This window comes from Lodderomyces elongisporus, chromosome 3 (assembly GCF_030384665.1).
Source record: "Lodderomyces elongisporus chromosome 3, complete sequence".
Classification (NCBI taxonomy): domain Eukaryota; kingdom Fungi; phylum Ascomycota; class Pichiomycetes; order Serinales; family Debaryomycetaceae; genus Lodderomyces; species Lodderomyces elongisporus.
Genome location: NC_083675.1, coordinates 1,614,418 through 1,633,810, shown reverse-complemented (window position 1 = coordinate 1,633,810; position 19,393 = coordinate 1,614,418). Strand labels below are relative to the sequence as shown.

At 34.8% G+C, this 19,393-nt stretch overlaps 5 protein-coding genes across 5 annotated transcripts; 3 read left to right on the top strand and 2 right to left on the bottom strand. All coding sequences in view use genetic code 12, as the record gives it.

Annotated features, from left to right (window-relative positions):
• Positions 1-5,954: 5,954 nt before the first annotated feature.
• Positions 5,955-7,262, top strand: STE2 (pheromone alpha factor receptor; the record flags this gene model as incomplete). Its single annotated transcript, XM_001525448.2, has 1 exon — positions 5,955-7,262. One exon carries the CDS (start codon positions 5,955-5,957, stop codon positions 7,260-7,262), a length of 1,308 nt encoding a protein of 435 aa, XP_001525498.2.
• A 494-nt stretch (positions 7,263-7,756) lies between these two features.
• On the top strand, positions 7,757-9,019 carry PVL30_002920 (uncharacterized protein; the record flags this gene model as incomplete). Its single annotated transcript, XM_001525447.2, has 1 exon — positions 7,757-9,019. The coding sequence occupies one exon, from the start codon at positions 7,757-7,759 to the stop codon at positions 9,017-9,019; it is 1,263 nt and encodes a 420-aa protein (XP_001525497.2).
• A 1,925-nt stretch (positions 9,020-10,944) lies between these two features.
• PVL30_002919 (uncharacterized protein) lies at positions 10,945-12,483 on the bottom strand (the record flags this gene model as incomplete). The annotated part of the gene is made up of 1 exon (XM_001525446.2): positions 10,945-12,483. One exon carries the CDS (start codon positions 12,481-12,483, stop codon positions 10,945-10,947), a length of 1,539 nt encoding a protein of 512 aa, XP_001525496.2.
• Positions 12,484-13,544: 1,061 nt separating this feature from the next.
• Positions 13,545-14,048, bottom strand: PVL30_002918 (uncharacterized protein; the record flags this gene model as incomplete). The annotated part of the gene is made up of 1 exon (XM_001525445.2): positions 13,545-14,048. One exon carries the CDS (start codon positions 14,046-14,048, stop codon positions 13,545-13,547), a length of 504 nt encoding a protein of 167 aa, XP_001525495.2.
• Positions 14,049-17,487: 3,439 nt separating this feature from the next.
• On the top strand, positions 17,488-19,320 carry SEO1 (MFS transporter (Seo1); the record flags this gene model as incomplete). Its single annotated transcript, XM_001525444.2, has 1 exon — positions 17,488-19,320. One exon carries the CDS (start codon positions 17,488-17,490, stop codon positions 19,318-19,320), a length of 1,833 nt encoding a protein of 610 aa, XP_001525494.2.
• Between the last annotated feature and the right edge of the window lie 73 nt (positions 19,321-19,393).

Sequence of the window (19,393 nt, the reverse complement as noted above, 5' to 3'; positions counted from 1 at the left end):
GTATAAAAAGTTTATGAGAAGATATGGGATTGTAATCTCTTTAACAATGTATGAGAGATTGCTTGTAGCCAAAGACAAGGTTAGAAGTGGAATGGTTTAAAAAAAAAAAAAAAAGGACAGAAAAAAGTCAGAGTGTCTGCAATGTTGAACAAGTTAGTCTACATCACTGACGCAATATACCAAAAGTGTTGTGAGTTTTAACTTGTGCCGCTGCTTCGCGGGTGTAAGCTCTCTTACTTGGTTTTTTATTTTATTTAATTTTGTAAGTTGATTAGTTTTTTTTTTGAGTTTTGACAAACTTTGGTATACATTGCATGCTCTCCTTTGAATGTTATGTAGAGTGACTTGTTTATGTTGAACAAAGCAAGTCAAAATAAATAAAAGAGTTTTTGATAAAGAGAATAAGAAGGAGTTAAGTAGAAGAGCTAGAAGTAGCATTTGTGTCGGTGCAAAAGAGGAGGAAGAGGAGGAAGAGGAGGAGGGGAAAAAAACAGTTTTTTATTTTTTTATTTTGTTTTTATTTTATTTATTATTTTTTTATAAATAAAATTTAATGTGCATCCATACACACGTACCTTCTTATCTATCACCATCAAAGAAAAAAAGCCACAATCGCCAAGAAAATTTTGCAAATGCCATCTACGAGATATTTTGCTAGTTTGTTTGTTTCTGGGACCTGCCAAGACTTTTTTTTTGTTTTTTTTTTTGCTTTGATTGAACAAAAAAAAAAAAAGAGGCTGTTCTTTTAACCTTTATCTTGACACAACGAAATGAAGAACCAAATGTTTGACATAACAATTGTACGTTCATCGGTGATTGAACTTTTTTTGGTGGTTTTCAAAGCCATGGCAAAACCCTGGCGAGTCTTCAAAGTTGAAGAAAAGCTGGATTCAAAGATTTGTTTGGAAACAACCATCAAGATTAGTCAAGTTAGTCAGTTTCTTTTTTTTTATTTTTTCTGTTATTTTAACCTTTGGATTTACCTAGTATGCTAAGTTTAGAATCTTTCCGTTTCGTCTCCTCTCTTGTTAAAGAAATCCCTCAACCCATGTGGATTAGCTTTTTTTATCTCCTATCTTTTGCAGGCTATATCTAATTTAATGTCTGAGAAAAGTAAAGAGAAAAGTTTCAAAGGGAAAGGAAAAAGAAAAATGTCTGTTTCTGTTTGTTTTTTTAAATGCATGCAATTGTGTCGGTTTAATTGGCTTTAACAAATAGCTTTTGTGTCTGCACTTGTGTATATGCAGTACTTTGCGATAGCTTATATATAAATTATAGTTTGCGGTATTTGAGCTGTATTTTTTTTTATATATATAAAAATATAAATAAATTATCAACAATGCAACTTGAATTAAACGACAATGTTTTTTTTTTTATTTGGAAAAAAAAAATGTATTAGCTGGAGAAAACTCGCTGACCTACCAAATAGTTTTGTTTTTTCTCCTTTCAAGTTTCTGATAATGTTCTCTTAATAGTAAGAGTCTAATAGAGAGATTTAAAACAAAAAAAACAACCCACAGGGAGATACTGTGTACATTATGCTTCTTGCATTTCACATGGCTATGTGTTGAAATTGCTTTGCCCTATTGTTTTTGTTTCTCTTTTTTGTTTAATTTTACTTTTTAATTTTAATTTTACTTTTCTGCTATTGGCCTATTTTTTTATTATTTTTTTTGGGCTTATGATGACGTTCCCTCTATCTCTCTGGTTTTTTTTCCTACTATTATTCTCTAATCTGTTTTTTTTTCTTGGCCATGGCTTTTTCGGTGTTTAAACGGAGAAAGATGTAAACAACGATGTTTTCGATAAGGGCTTTCCCAAACCCCCTCCACCTCCACCCTTCCCCCACACTCACATATATACACACACTCTCAAACAGTTATATTGTATACACCTCCCCTGAACAGTTTGTTCATTAAGATGGCTGAGGACGTTGGTGCCTAATATATCTGTATTTTGATAAAACTCAGGGGCTGGAGAGACAAATGTTCTTGTGTTCAGGATTTGTTGAACAGCCACTACTGCCATAACACTCTCTAAACCTTTATACCCGTGGGAAATTGAATAGAGCTTCATCATTATATATGAGAAATGAGGCATTTCTTTTTTAAATGAAAAAAAAATAAAAAATAAAAAATAAAAATAAAATAAAACTTCTCTTTCGTCACTTTTTCCAAATTTTTTATTTCTTTTTTATTTTATTTTTTTGTGTCTGAACTTTCACTTGAGATTGCAGTGGTATCTTCTCCTTCACTCTTTTCTATTACATAGTTAAAGATCAGACACTTTCTTTATAATTTTTATTACACAGACACAGAAAAAAATATAGTGGGTAATTTAAGAAACATATATTGTGTAATAGATAAAGCAAGCTCACGGGGACATAGGGTAAACATCGATCCGAAGCTCAAAAGAAGAATATTAAGAGTTTGAACAATAAAGCTAACCAAATAGAAATATAACAGAGTTGAATTTTTTTATTAATTGTTTTCTAACCTTTTTGTTAACATCTACAAGTCTCTTTGCATTTCCCCTCTTTGCAGAAGTGAGCTTTTTACTCTTTTCCTATTCTTTTATTTTTATTTTTTTTTATTTCTTGCTTTATAAAGATCGATTGAGTCCGAAACAGGAAAAGAAGCCTTGGTGAGCTGAGAGTAATTAGCTCTTCGTGTTCACTTTAATATTGCTGAACAAGGCTTTGAAGAATAAATAAGAAGAAGGTGGATGAGCCAGGGCAGTGAAGGGAAGAAGAGGGGAAAGAAGGACAAGAGTAAGGACTGGTGGAGATCAAATAATACATTACATAGCTTTTAGTAGTGAAAGGTTGTGCAATGGTAGCCCTTCTCTTTCTCACTCTCTTTCCCTCAAAGCTGTTTTGTTTCTGTTAATTTCTTTCTTTTTTTTGGTTTTTTAATTTGTTCTTTAGTATACAATAACCTATCAATAAGCTAAACAATGTCAATGTTGTAGACTTTTGTAATGTGAGTCAAGCCATATAACTAAGTATTGAAATCTTGAAGTTGGAACTTGAAACTTTTGGAAGAACAAAAAAAAAACACTTGAGAGATTGTGATATAGAAAAAATCCTGTGTCTGTGCAAGTTCTCTTATCTTTTTTTTTTATTTGTTTATTAATTTATTATTTATTTAATTTTAAATGCAAGAGCTCTAGCCAAGAAAATCGGTGTTTGTGGAGCTGAGTAACAACATTTATAAACACTGGAACTTTCAATACCGATGTATTTTTTCTTTCATTCATTTTTCATTTTTCATTTTTTGCTAAATCTTAACAGGTTATGCTTTTAGGCATAGATGCTGTTCCACATTTTTTTCTGTCGTTTTTTTTGTTTATTGTTTTAGCTCTTCCCTGCTCTTTTCTTGCTTACTTTCTGAGCTTTTGTTTTGTGTATCGACGTACTTTCTCCATGACTCCGCGAAGGCTGTGCGAAAAAAAACAAAAAGACCATCCCAAATACACCGTTCAACGTTTTCCTATTACGGAAACCATTCTTCAAAGCGTTCCGGCATTCGGTAATTGGATAAATGGCTGAAGGTGGAAAAGCAAGAAGAAGAAGAAGAAGAAATAAAGCCAATAATTGTTTTCTAATACATATGACATATAGTCAACAACATTTTCCTTTTGACATTATTTTATCAAAAAGAATATTCACCACATTAGCAATTTAATATATTAACCTCGCTTCCTGCTTTATCCATATTTTAGTCGTCACAATAACACGTGACCATGAAAATAGAGTTAACTTTTCTATTAGTGCAATTGTTCTTATCTTCAAATACAACCACTCACAATTGTATAAACCTGTAAAATAAAAACTGAGCTATAACAGAACTAAAACAGAACAAAAGAGAACTACAACAAAGCAGAACTTAAACAAAACTAAACCTCTTCTTGCCCTTCCCCTTCTCCATCTTTATCCCTTTTCTCATGGAACAAGTCAACTCTAGTGCTCACTCAAAAGTGTTCACTATGTACTAGTTTTCTAGAGCAAATAAAATAACTCTTTAAAAATTGTACATTTTTTTAGTTCGGTCCGAAGGTGTATCAAAACCCAGAAAAGAATATAAACTTGATTTGACACTTGTTGTTTCCACAACCCTTATTTGCGACAAAATACAAGTCTAAGACAATAACTATCGCATTGTTTCTATTCTCTTCTTGCGCAACCCTATCAACTAAATTCCAAACAACTCAATTTTCCCATTTCTTATTGTCTTTGTTTGTTTCCCTTTTTCTTTTTTTTGTTTTTCTCTTTGAGCAAACAATAAATGTCAATCAACCGTTATCTGCTCCCACCAATCAATTTGATAAACAACAATAGGAAGAACACAAGAAGAGGCAAAATAAAAAATAAAAAGTTGAAATCTAAAACTTATTTTTAGCAACTTCAATCCACAAAACATACAGCATGAAGTTATGAAGCAAAGAATATACAATTGATAAGGTATTATACCCACTGCTCTCTTTTATCTTTTTTCTTTTTTTTTTTGTCTTGGGGTTGGTACCCATAACATCATAGCAAATGAACCCGATGGTATTGCAAAGGCAAAGAAAATTAAAGGTTGAGAAAAAACCAAAAGACAAAAGACAAGAGAATACCTAAATATAAACTCATGCAACAGATGAGCTGGTAACAATCTATACAAAGCAGTGAGGTAATTTCTATAAAACTATCTTCGGTCCGCGTGTTTTGAGAAAAAGATAGACCAAACAACAATGATGGGGTAATTTTAGAAACACATCTTCGGTCCGTGTGTATGTGTGTGTGTGTGCATTTGTGATGAAAAGAAGCAAGTCATGACAATAATGGCTACCGGAACAATGTTTGCAAAAATATCAAAAAAACAAAAAAAAATGCAAATGGTTTCTACTTTCGTTAGTGACTTTAGTAGTTTGCTTTTGCCTTTGCCTTTGGAAAACCAAAAAAAAAAAAAATTTCAGTTGTTGAGAGGTAGTTTCAAAGCTGCTTTTTGTTCAAAGGTATTGCTAGAATGCAAACTTGCAACACGATTTGTAAATCACTTTCTTCCTGCCGTAATAATTAACACATATACGAAAATCTGGATGTGCAAGCAAACACTCAAAAATAATATTTGACAACTTTGTAAAGACAAAAGTACAACACAAATACTATCACCATCACAAACCATTAGTTCATCTAATTTGTATTATTTTTATTTTATTTTATTTTGTCTGGCTTGGCTTGGCTTGTTTTTTGTTTGTTTTTTGTCAGATGTTTTAGAGAATGCTTTGCCTTGGTATGTTCAATGCCAAGTTGCACATAGAAATATTATAATTCAGATAATATCTACATGTATCAATTAAGACTCAAAAGGTGAACTAAATACAAAAAAAAATAAAGTACAAAAAAATAAAAATAAGATATAACAAGGCAACAACTGCAACAACTACCACAACGGCTGTAACAACAGCCATACAAATACGATGAATGTTATATAATTTTCTTTTCATATCAGTCCAAGGTTTATCTACGAGGCGTTGTGACCACTACTAATATTTTTTCATCAATCAAATAGAATAAAGAAGAAATTGTTGGAGGCTAAATTGTGATGACCACAACTTTTACAGTATATGGTATATTATACCTTTCCATTTCCTCCTGCCCTTTAAACTCCCCCATCCTCACTCCTCACTCCCATACAGTTGCTTTTCCTCCTTGCTTTCTTTCTCATATGGAACAGTGACATTGATTTCGAAAAAGCATTATATATGAAGCTGTTAATCATTTGTGATTAAATGTTAGGATTCTATTAAACCAAACTTGAAAACAAAGGTTGAGAGACAGACACAAGTTTTCTTTTTCTTTTTCATTTTCATTTTCTTTTTCTTTTCCATTTCCATTTCCATTTCCATTTCCATTTTTCTTCCCTGCCTGAATTTGAAAAGCCGATATTTCCAAAAAAAATCTTTAGAAAATGGACGAAGCAATCAATGCAAACCTTGTTTCTGGAGATATTATAGTCTCTTTTAACATTCCTGGTTTGCCAGAACCGGTACAAGTGCCATTCAGCGAATTTGATTCGTTTCATAAAGACCAGCTCATTGGAGTCATCATTCTTGGAGTCACTATTGGAGCATGCTCGCTTTTGTTGATATTGCTACTTGGAATGTTATACAAGAGCCGTGAAAAGTATTGGAAATCACTATTATTTATGCTCAATGTATGCATCTTGGCTGCCACAATCTTAAGGAGCGGTTGCTTCTTAGACTATTATCTAAGTGATTTGGCCAGTATCAGTTATACATTTACTGGAGTATACAATGGTACCAGCTTTGCTAGCTCTGACGCGGCAAATGTGTTCAAGACTATTATGTTTGCCTTGATTGAAACTTCGTTAACCTTTCAAGTGTATGTCATGTTTCAAGGGACCACTTGGAAAAATTGGGGCCATGCTGTCACTGCATTATCGGGTCTCTTGTCTGTTGCCTCAGTGGCGTTCCAGATCTACACCACGATTTTATCCCACAATAATTTCAATGCTACAATCTCGGGAACCGGTACATTAACTTCAGGTGTTTGGATGGACTTACCAACACTCTTGTTTGCCGCAAGTATCAATTTTATGACCATTTTGTTGTTATTTAAGTTGGGAATGGCCATTAGACAAAGAAGGTATTTAGGTTTAAAACAGTTTGATGGGTTCCATATCTTATTCATCATGTTTACCCAAACATTGTTCATACCCTCGATTTTGCTTGTGATCCACTACTTTTACCAGGCAATGTCTGGACCATTCATCATCAACATGGCGTTGTTCTTGGTGGTGGCATTCTTGCCATTGAGTTCATTATGGGCACAAACTGCAAACACTACTAAAAAGATTGAATCTTCGCCAAGTATGAGCTTTATTACTAGACGAAAATCAGAGGATGAGTCACCACTGGCTGCTAACGACGAGGATAGGTTACGAAAATTCACCACAACTTTGGATTTGTCGGGCAACAAGAACAATACAACAAACAATAATAACAATAGCAACAACATTAACAACAATATGAGCAACATCAACTACCCTTCTACAGGACTGGGAGAAGACGATAAATCCTTTATATTTGAGATGGAACCCAGTCGGGAAAGAGCTGCAATAGAAGAGATTGATCTTGGAGCAAGGATCGATACCGGTTTGCCCAGAGATTTAGAGAAATTTCTAGTTGATGGGTTTGACGATAGTGATGACGGAGAAGGAATGATAGCCAGAGAAGTGACTATGTTGAAAAAATAGCAACATGAAATATACCCGAAAGAGGCGGAAGAGGAGGAAGAGGAAGAGAAGGAGGGTGGTTGGGTATTTTCTTTATCACGATATAGATGAACCTTTTATATGACATTGTAATGTGAAAAATGAAAGAAAAAAAAAGGTTAACAAACACTTTGATGTGACATGTTATTATATTCTCTCTACTGAATACTATCGCTGCTTTGTCTTGCCTCTTATTAGCATTATGTGTTTCAGAAACATCTGGCACTGTGATTGCTGCAAAAAGAAATATAAAAAAATAAAAAAAATAATTAATTATATTTTTTATATGTTTTCTTTTTTTTCTTTCCTACTTTTTGTCTTTATCTTTTTTTTTTGCCTCAGTACAAATTCCACTATACATTCATGATTCTCGTTTTGACCACACACAAGAAATTTATATTCTTAGTGGCTATTTGCATTCGTTGTCGTTCTCTTTCCCCCACAACTTCAAAGACTCTTTTCTATTATACTCAACGATGGTGGCAGAGCCGGTGCAAGCCACTGTACAGACCTTGAACAAATTATATAACTATACCACTGACTTGGTCAATGAGCAGCATGAGAAACTACAGCACAGCTCTAAAATTTACGACCAATTTGTGAGCGGCAGCCACCAGTCATCACAATCACCATCAGTGCCATCCTCGGGTAATAGTACGGCTTTTAGCCTAAATACTATCTTTAGCAGACTTTTAAACAAGATTTATCGAAATAAAGTTAGATCCTTTGCGATTCTTGGTATAGGGATCGGTATTGGTGGATATGTTGGGTATACGTACTTTTTAAAGCCACAACTGTATCCTGAGATTCGTAAAAGACGTGTACCCAAACTCGCCAATGGAGCAAGGCGAGACGCAGTACTACTCATTGGATCGCCAACCGAGCCATTAACGCGAGCAATTGCTTTGGACATGGAAAGACGTGGGTTCATTGTTTTTCTCACGATGCTTGACTCTACTGATTCAAAATATGTTTTATCACACCCATTTAATGAGGAAATTCAGATGGTTGATTTTTTTACAAAGTCAGTTGAGGATAGTTTAGTTGAGTTTAAGCAGACTTTGAAAACTCCTATTGTGCCCTTTCATGGAGCCAAACCACATGTTTTACAATTGAAAAGCGTGATTTTCACCCCAAGCCTATACTTTTCCGTAGAGCCAGTGGAGAATTTGGGTATCAATACGTGGCAAAAGTTGCAAGATCGAATGATGATGTTTTTCAAGATGTTTTCGTGTGGACTCATTCAATTGATAAGAATGCAAAAAGCAAGATTAATTCTAGTGAATTTGAACAACTTGAACTCTTTGAACTTGCCGTACCATGCTCCAGAGTCCATTTTCCAGAATGAGTTAAAACTGCTATTTACGATACTCACTAGAGAAATGAAGAGCCATGAAATTTATGTTACTCAAGTTAGATTGGGCAACATTAATTTATCCAACCAGAAAGTTGGCTCAAACTCAAGGATTGAAAGTATCGTTCAGTCAGAGGTAAGGTCATGGACATCAGAGATGAAGAACTTGTATGCCGATAATTTTGCTCGAGCGCAATACAAGAGTCATAAAATCAGGGGATGTGGAGGCCAAGGCTCTTCAATCCGCGAGTTATTTCATCTTTTGTTTGACTTGACTTATGAGTCATCTGTTCCAGCAATTGCATATTGTGGGAAAGGTGCTAGATTCTATGATCGTGTAGCCAAAATATTACCTGATTCATGGGTATCATTTCTATTAACTTGATGGACAATAGGTTGAACCAAAGAGAGAAGAGTCAACCATTATGGATATCAAGATAACCAATTTAGTCGTGTAAAACTTGTATTTAGAAACGATGAGATATAGAATTGTTTTTTCTCCTTTTTTCTTTTTTTGCGCGCGCTCACATTTCGATTTTGTGTTCCTCTTCATACTTGGCTCGACCTCATCTTTTAAATTCTTTTTCTTTTCTCTCTCTCCCTCATTTGAAAAACTTTTTCTTTTTCTTCTTTCACTTTTTCTTTCACTTTTTCTTTTTCCTTTTCTTTCCTTCTTTCCTTCTTTCCTTTTTTCTTTCTTTCTTTCTCCTTACGTCCATAATCAAGGAATTATCGTCGAAGCCTACAAAAGGGCATCTTTGCAGATGCCATTATTTATAATTATAGCTTTGGGGAAAGTCTCCTGTCACAGTAGCGGAAACGCAGCGATCTATCACTTATTTCGTTTTTAAACAATGTTTGAGCAAAACTCTGTTTAAGAATCTGGAGGGACAAGGATCTCGAAAAGCTTACACTTTTTTGTGGATCTTGAAACCGGACAATGAAGGAAACGGTGCAGCATAGGGTCTTCCCTATCGATATCGAGTTTGGATAGAGTTTGGTTGATTGGTTATTGTTCTTCAATCTTTGAATTTTCTTTTTTGTTTTGTTGCAGCATCTTTTGTCAATTCATGATACCCATTTTTTTTTACTACTCAATTTTGAGTCGACAATTTGCAAAAAAAAACACCTTTGTGTCTTTTTTTTTGTGAATTTGTCGGGCTTCTGTTTCAATTCTCAATTGAATTAGAAAAGCTCTGGTATTGATGGTTTCAATGGTTGATGCTTGTACTGCAAAATAAAAGCAATGGTTATTCTTGGAGTGGGACATACCGATTTGACTTTCTGTCCTAATTAACTCGTATATTGCTTGTGCCAACATTTCTTTTCAGCTGTTTGTGTTTCTTGATTATGAGCTGAGAGGTATAATCTTTGCCTTCCAATTTTCCTTGGACTCGAGTTTGTGGAATTAGATTCCATGTGGAAGGCATTTAGTTTTTAACGAAGTGCAGTCTACTGCTCAATGTGTTTATCAATTCCCTGTTTATTGGTATTAAATTCCATACAGGATGTATACTGTCGACATTGGGGCTTTGTGTCCTGTACGAAAGTCATGATAATTGATTGAGAAGTTGTACAACTTTTCAATTAACAGAATGGAGCTTAGCCTTGTATTATGGACGTCCCCAAACCCCTTCTTTTTTTTTTCCTTTTTTTCTTCTTCAACCCGTTTCTATTATGAGAATTTATGCATTGTCGAAGATGCCGGGTTGCTATTCAGATGTATATTTTGTTCAACTTTAGGTGAGGTTGATCATGATTTATTTGTTATTTGCCTGTTCAAGTTTCGTGTGCCATTTTTTCTTTTTTCCTTTTCTTTACTCGCTTTGTCTTCCTCAATTATGAATTTTTTCTTTGGTCCTTATCACAATGATGAAATATCCAAGCAAACATAGAGTCAAGCTCTGAGCATACTTTGGCTTTACATTGTCTGGAAATGATGGCAGGTTTAGCTAGAGGTGAAGAGATTTGCAATACATTCTGAAAGATTTTGAGACCAATGAATGTTTATTTTTTGGGAAGAAAATTGAAGATTGAGAGAATGTAAGTGATGTGAAAAAAAATTAATGAGTAAAGACTTGAACATGCAAGCTGATAAATTGTGAAATAGCAAATATGTATCATCTCTATTTAGAGCTTGAATAATGTTTGATAATAAAGAAAGGAAAACTAAAACTACCTTATAGTGTATTAAATTGTATTAAATTATATTAAGTTATATTAAACTATAGTAAATTATACTAAATTATAGTATGTTGTAAGGCATTACAAAGTGTTATTGCGATGGAAATATTGCAATAGTTATGTTGGCTATTCTATTTTCCAGTGACTTGTAAGACTATTACCACCGCCAGATGAACTATCATTGCTCATTAATTCAGCGACATATAAAATCAATGTCGTTCCCATATTAATCCAGTTCCAAAACTTCCATGGATGCACCACTATTGCTGAAGAAGAAGAAGACGACGAGGAAGAGGAAGAGGAGGAAGAGAACGGGTAAGAAGAAGGACTCAAACCCCATATAGGCCATATTTGTAGTTCCGTACCCAATTCACCAGTGTATGATAGCATTAGATGTGTATAAACAGCAATGATCAAACACGGTGAGTACGCGTATATTAGTCGGATTATGGCTGAAGGGGGTTGATGATGTGGTGGTTTGAGATGGAAAGACTTTCTCGATGTCAATGGTATCCGGTTAACACCATTAGTGTTGTAAGAATTGGTTAGATCGCTTTTACTGTTTTTGCTGGTGATGGTAGTAGCACTCTCTGGCCTTGATGGATCGACATTAGCTAATTCTCGTAGTGCTGTGCTAGAAGAGTGGCGTGAACCAATCTTTGGGCTCTTTGGTGGTGATGTGATATTGGGGTATGAAGACTTGTATAATGATGGAATAATCTTTGTTGCTGCGTAGAAAACGCCGATTCGATAAGCAAGATTCAACAAGAGCGGCAAAGTTAAGTTTTGAATAGCCATTACGAGAAACTCCCATACTCCTTTAAATGAGGATGGCATTGTGGACGTAAGGAATGGAACTAATTCTGAGATTGGGTTCAAAATTGATGGTGCAATCTTGGGAATCTCTTTGCGAACATTCTGTGTAGTGAGCATCAACAAGTGGGCCAAGGCTTTTGATGCATCTTCTGATAGTATGGGGAATGTCTCGTAAATGCACCTAACAATGTAAGCAAAGAGGAGCGATGATTCAATCATTGATCCTTTGCCACTAACAATTCCGAATAAACCCAATCCGATTGTTAATGTCAACAATGAACCCAACAAAGATGCACTAAGGATATCAATGGTGAATGGAAAAACATAGATTCTGTAGAGGAAATAAAATGCTGCTGTGTCAACAAGCGCACTGCTGACTAGTGAGATGATCAACCATGAGTCTGATTTGTAGTTTGTTAGCCAATTGACCGTTTGGCCAATCGCTTGTATTAACAAAAGCGAGCAAAATCCCTCTAAAATGGTAAACACTGGTGTCGCATTGACCAATAATGTTTTCCATACCGACAACAAGCTCCAGCCCGATTCTATCTGATGATTTTGGCGATAATAACTTAGAAAATATGTCAACAAACTGGGGATAAAGAAATGCTGACTATAGTATACTATCGATATCCACTTGAAGTACTTGGTCCTGCGGCTCAATATTCTAATAGTGGTGAGGACAAAGTAGATGACCAAGGTGGTGAACGAAAAGGCTAATCCGCAAGTTACTCCGCCTACATCGAAGGCCAATGGGATCGTTAGAATTATTAACGCCAAGTATAGTGATGCAAAAAGTGCACTTATGGACTGTATAAAGGTATGTATATGATAATGATTAGACGGCATTCAAGTAGATTAAAGTTTAACAATTATATCAACAATATCAGTAATATCAGTAATATCAGTAATATCAATTCTTGCAATAGTGGTCAAGTGAATCAATAAATAAGTAAATAGATATAAATATAATCAACGAAAATAAAAAAAAAAAGAAATTCAAATAATTAGTTGGTTTGTGCAATGCATTGATTGGTGGAAATGTAGATACTAGGGTTTGTTTATATATTAAATGACCGAGTAGTTTGTGTTCTTTTTTTTCTTTTCTTCTAATTAGGCCGTGATTGTGGATATATGAGTATATAGCTTTTGATAGCAATGAGAAAGAAAAAGAAGAAAAAGAAGAAGAAAAACGTTGGTATGGTAGATGTGGTAACTCACGCGAGTATAGATTAGTTCAAAACTAAGATAAAGATGTGATTGTTGATAAAGATGTGTGGTTGTCACTTTGCATTTCAGTAAGGTGTTTTTGTTTTATTCTCTCTCTGCTCTATTTTTTTTTTCTAAATTTTTTTTTTTTGGTTTTTTTTTGCTGCTTTGATTTATTGTTTCTGGGTCCTGGAATTACAAACACTATATATTTCGCAATCTATTATTGATATCATATTGGAGTCTATTCAAACTATTCATAAGTTATATATATATATATATATATATACTCTCAAAAGAGTTTTGTTTATGTTTATGTGGATGTGGATGTATACAAATGCTGCATCAAAACTGACATTAAAAGCAACAGATTTAATCTGTCATTAGGGAACACAAGGATATAATAGCCCCCAATTTGTCTTGTTGATTTGTTTATTTGTAATATTTTGATGTATCCTTGTTCATTTATTTAATTTTTTTTTTGGAATTTGGCATCTACTTTATGAGATCAAGCCTTGATGAAATGCGTATTCTATTTTTGCCTACTACTACTACTACTACTACTAATACTTCCACACAATTTTTCAATCACCATTCGTATTAGTTGCCATAATTCCATTCAATGGCTCTAGATAAATAAATGAAAAAGGGTAGGGTTGGTGAAGAGAAATTCTGCTTCTTTCAACTAGATGTAAGTATTGTCACCGTACGGCAAAGAATTCTTTTAGTAAGCCCCTCATTTCTTCTTCGCTTCTTCCTTCGTATGACACATTGAATGCATCAAGGTATCTGATCAACTCGAACCGCTGCAAATTATTCAAGTCCTGAACTTTGAAAATTGGCGGAAGGCCATATTCTTCGGGTATAGAGCCGTCGGGAAATGTGATTGAGGAGGTTCGTGAGTGCGAATTGCTCTTGCTTTTTGAGCGTTTGAATATCAAGTCTGATTGCGAGGTAGATCGTCGATGAAGTTTATTGCTGATGATTTGTTTCCGTTGTTTTTGGTGTAGTCGTTGGTGTTGTTGCTGCTGGTAATGTTCCTGTTGTTCATGTTCATGCTCTTGTTGATGTAGCTGTAATTGTCTTTGTTGTTGTTGTAGATCTGTATCAAAATCAAGTTCTTGTTCTTGTACTTGTTCTTGTTCGATTTCTGTACTTTTCAATCGTAGGTTCAACCGCGTTTTGAGCTTTCTAAGTATTGTCATCTTGCATACGATTTCTTGGATAGTTTTGATCAAATAAAGGCTGACAACCTATGAAATAAAGGAGTAAATAGTGGGGAAAACAGTGAAAAAATGTCAACTTCAGTCTCAAGTTTAAACAAGTCCAGACAAGTCTAAACAAGTGTTTTGAATGATATGTCAAAAATTAACATGAATAAAAATTTCTTCTTTGTATTTTATTTTATTTTATTTTATTTTATGTTATTTTTTTTTTCTTTGGTTTTGGAATTTGAAAGATGGGGCGGTGATAAGTTTTGTTTATACGATGGATTTTGAGCGTGAAATGATATTTTTCTAACAAATGTTGCATGCATCACGCATTTGCAGCTCTCTCTCTCTCTCTCTCTCTCTCTCTCTCTCTGCCACCCCCCCTCCTCCCCCACCCATAAAAGAAAAGGAAGAAAAATTCCTCCGTATATTTTTTCCTTGAGCTTTTCCTTGTTCAGTAAGAATCTGATGAATGATGTCACAAACCTTTCCATTTTTCCTTTCTTCTGTTTTTTTTGTCTTTAGAGAAGTAGAGTCTTTTTTTTTACGATACAGCTTTGGTTAGATGTCTCTGGTGAACTACAAGTGCGGGGTGGAATAGAGGGGATGGTTCAGATATAAGAATAAGGAAGTCAGAAAAAGTGGCTCTTTTTTCTTCCACGACATTAGAATATTTGTTACTAATTGTTTAGAAGATTACCACTTGTATCGATAGAGCAATCATATCATCAGGTCAAAATTTCCAAAATAGTTTCCAAAAAAAAAAAGTTCAACACTGTTTATCCCGTTATATGGGTTGTCTTGAGGTTTGCTTATGATTTTTTTTTTTATTTTTATTTTTCTTTCTTTTTTATTTTTATTTCGTTTCAAAATGACGCCAATTAAATAAATGACTCAGAAATTGAGTGACGTTTTGTTTCCTTCCCCCCCCTTTTGTTGATTTGCTACTGTTGGTGCTGCTGTTGGTGCTGGGATGCTGCTTCTTCAACATCATAGGAGAATTCCACAGCATTTAATTTAATAAAGAGATGTACAGTTGAAAATATACTTGAGAATTTAAGTATAATCTTTTTGGTATGTGTCTTTCCTCTATTGTTCTAAAAGCCACACAAACACACAGACCAAGAGAAAAAAAAGAGTCTAGACCGCACCAACTGCGCAAAGGTTGATGAAATTCTTTTAAATTGCTGTGCCAAAAAAACAAAAAGGAAAGGACTGGAACAAAGATCCAAACAAAACTTGAGAACAAAAGTCACGCTAATAACAGTTCATCTCCGTGCTCAAATTCCAGTTCTGTATAATCTACTTTCTTACTTTCCATGGTTTCTACTGGTTGGTTGGTTTTTTTCTTTTTTTTTTTTTGTTCGTTGAGAAGAATAAGTATTGTTGCTTTGGATATACAAATCTTTGCTATAAATATTTATAAGCATATTGGATGTTGTTTATTTTTATTCATCAATTATTTTTTCGATAATCTATAATTTCTCTACAGTCACGTGACCACATTACAGAATCGGAAGTTTGATTGTGGCTCAGATAACTTAGTACTTGAAGACATCTCTGGGCATTCAAAATGACAAGCAATCTTGATTTAAATGTCAAAAGAAAGCCATACATTTACCATACAACTGTGTGGTTGCCAAATACTTGCAATTAAATTGTGAAGAAGAAAGAAAAAATAAAGAACCAAAAAAGAAGAAAGAAACCAAAGATGGTGATTTCGTATAATTTTGCCCTAGATACGAGCAACAGCACACAATGACGACAATAAATGTAGATATGATGTTTTTTTTTATTTCCATTTTCTATAATTTAGTCTTTCCTTTCCATTCCTTCCTTTATCTTTCCTTTCCATTCCTCCCTTTATTCTTTCTTTTGTCTAAAATATGTGGCTACTGAAAAAACCATATTAGCAAAATTACAATGTAGAAAGAATTTTTTTTAGATTTGAAAAAATTCTATTGGATACGTCTTTGGTATGGTATATATTTCAAAAACTAGTCTCATGAGTCACAATTTGGAACTTGAAAGGTGTTGACATAATCACAGTTCATTCTTGCTATTGCGGCGTTTGTAGTAGTACCAAGTCCTGCTGCTTAAACAGCTGTTGTACGATAGCGGATACAAACGATGGTGGACACAAGATGGAAGCTTCGAACGCCGTGCATAGCTATATATAAAACAAAGAAACGGGGTTATTTTTTTTTTGTGTTTGCATATATTACTACTGAACCAATAATGAGATGGAAAGTAAAAAAAAATTAAACAACATATGCAAATCTTACTTTCCTCTCACACTCTCACACTCTCATGCTCATCATCCCCCCACCCCATCCCCCAACAACACAATAATGGTTTTGTAACAATCAACTCTGGGTGATGGGTGATGCGAAGAAAGGCAAGAGAAGAATGAAACGGCGATGTAAACAAGTGCGAGCTGGTTTAAATATCACGTGAAATTGTGCGTATCTCTATACCTTTTTTTTTCTTTACATTCTCAAGGAGTTGACTCTGTTGAAAGGTTTGTATTTGCAAACAAAAAAATAATATTCATATTGAATTTATAGAAAAATGAATAAGGAAAGAGGAAAAGAGAAAAAGAGGGAAAAGAAAAAGAGGCTTGTACCGTTATTCTCGTAAAAGATGAGACCTATGTAGTTATTAAATGTTGCATCATACGGGCTATTGCCAAGAGACCTCCACTAGCTGTTAACTATTCATTGGATCGGGATATTAAAAAATAGGTGGCATCGTTTAACCGAAACTTATTAATTGCAAGAAGCCACACTGGCATTTAACAACCCTTTTTAGTCCACCTTTAACTCTCCATCATCATCATCATCTTTATTTAATCTTCGTCTTCTTCATTTTCATATTTGTCTACAGCTTCTTCTTCTTTTTTTCTTGTCCTGTAACGGAATTACACAAGGCAGAGCCACAGTTTTTGTCTCTCTCTCTCTCTCTAATTACATGCACACACAAAGAGAGCGAAAGAGAGAGAGACTAAGATTAACACACACACACACTTTTTGAATTTTCCACCTAAAAATTAAAAATAATAAATTAAAAAATTCCGCTCAAAACCACAAAGTTGTAAAAATTACCTAACGTACCTAAATTACCTCTAATTACCTCAAATTACCTCAAACCAACGTTCCTTAAGCCAAATAAACAATCACAGACAACAAACAATAACAGAATAGACAAAAGCAAACTATGAGTAATTGCATCTGACAGACCTAAAGAAAAAAAATTGAAGAGATAATCATGTTTTTATAAATACTAGTCCTCTTCCCCCCCTCTCTTCCTTTTTGGTCCAAGAGATTTCAATTTCGAAAGTTTAGTCAGGTTTTTTTTTAATTTCATTCTTCTTTTCTTTATTTCATTCTTCTTTTCTTTATTTATTTACTCATCACATCACACTTAGACCAAAATGGCTACTGCCGCAATTACTCCATTCCAAAGACTTAAATGGGGGTTTCTTCCAGTACGAAGAGTCGTTGATGAAGATGAACACGGGAACTTTATCACTACCCCAGATATTGACACCAGCATTGACACCAGCAATGACACCAGCAATGACATTACTAGCCAGATTGATGAAAAATCAGAACATTCCAAGATAGTTCACGAGAAGGAATTTGATAGCGATTCCGAAACAGCAAATTCAACACATTTGGAATATAGAGACGAGGCCAATCGTCCATGGTGGAAATTCTTTGACGAGTACGAGTATCGTGTAAGCACAGAGACAAAGTCAGGTAGAAAATGGTACAAATGGTTCCACGAGGATGATACACTGCAAGAACGTAAAGTTATCTTGAAAATTGACTTGTTGTTGACTTTCTACTCGCTCATGGCATACTGGGTAAAATACCTCGACCAGACAAACTTGACCAATGCATATATCGGAGGACTAAAAGAAGCTATTGGAATGGAGGGAAACGATTTTGTGAATACCCAAGTGATGTTCTCCATCGGTAACATTGTTTTCCAACTCCCATTTATGTACATCCTTTACGCATGGCCGTTGAACTATGTCTTGCCAACTTTGGACCTATGCTGGTCCATTTTGACCATTTGCTTGTGCTTGGTCAAGACTGTTCCCGCATTGAAAGCAATTCGATTCTTTATCGGTGCCTTTGAAGCACCATCATATATCGCGTACCACGCGTTGTTTGCCTCGTGGTTTAGAGGAAGCACAGGTGAAATCTCAAGACGCGCTGGATTTTACTACTTGGGCCAATATCTTGGAATCTTGACCTCAGGTCTCTTGTCTGGATCAATTGAAAGGTCGCTTGGTGGCAAAAATGGCCATGAGCCATGGCAATGGATCTTTATCATTGACGGAATTATTAGTATAGCCGTTGGTATTATTGGCTTCTACATGATTCCAGGCACACCACAAGATTGCTATAGTATTTTCTTATCTGATGATGATATTAGAATTGCTAGAAAGAGAATGCAAAAAGATCAAAAAGATTTCAAGCCAAGAGAAAATGCCGCAAAATACTTTTTGGATATCAGTGTGTGGAAAAAAATCTTCACCAGCTGGCACTTTTATGTCTTGGGGCTCTGGAACATCTTTTGCTGGAACAACTCCAACGGTTCCTCTGGTGCTTATGCATTATGGTTGAAAACATTGACAAAATCAGATGGTGTTACACCAAGGTTTGGTGCTGGCCAATTACAAGATTATACGGCACTAACACCAGCTTTGGGGTTGATTTGGCTTATTTTGACATGTTCGTTTGCCGATTTATTTAATAGTCGATGGGGTGCAATTGTCTTTTCTCAAGTATTTAATGTGCTTGGAAACATACTTTTGGCAGTGTGGAATATTCCTGAAGGTGCAAAGTGGTTTGCGTGGTGCTTACAATACTTTGGCTGGGCAATGGCACCTGTTCTTTACTCATGGCAAGGTGATATCTGTAGGAAAGATATTAGAGAACGACAGGTTGTTTTGGTTTCGATGAACATTTTAGCACAACAAAGTACCGCATGGATTTCGGTGTTGGTATGGAAAACAGTTGAAAGCCCTAGGTTCCTTAAAGGTTACTCTTTCACTGCATCCAGTGGTGTTGCATTATCAATTTGGACTTTGGTTGTGCTTTGGTTTTACAAGCGTGAAGAACGTCGGGGCGCAAAGGAGAATGGAATAATACTTTATAATTCCAAACATGGAGATCACGAACCCGCTGAAGCTGCTGAAATTAGTGAAACATACCCGGACGAGAAAAAAGAAAGGGCAATAACAGAAATTTAGCAAGTATGTAATTGATTCAATATAGTTGGCGATTCTCATTTACTTCTTTTTTTTCTTCTTCCTCTTCTTCTTT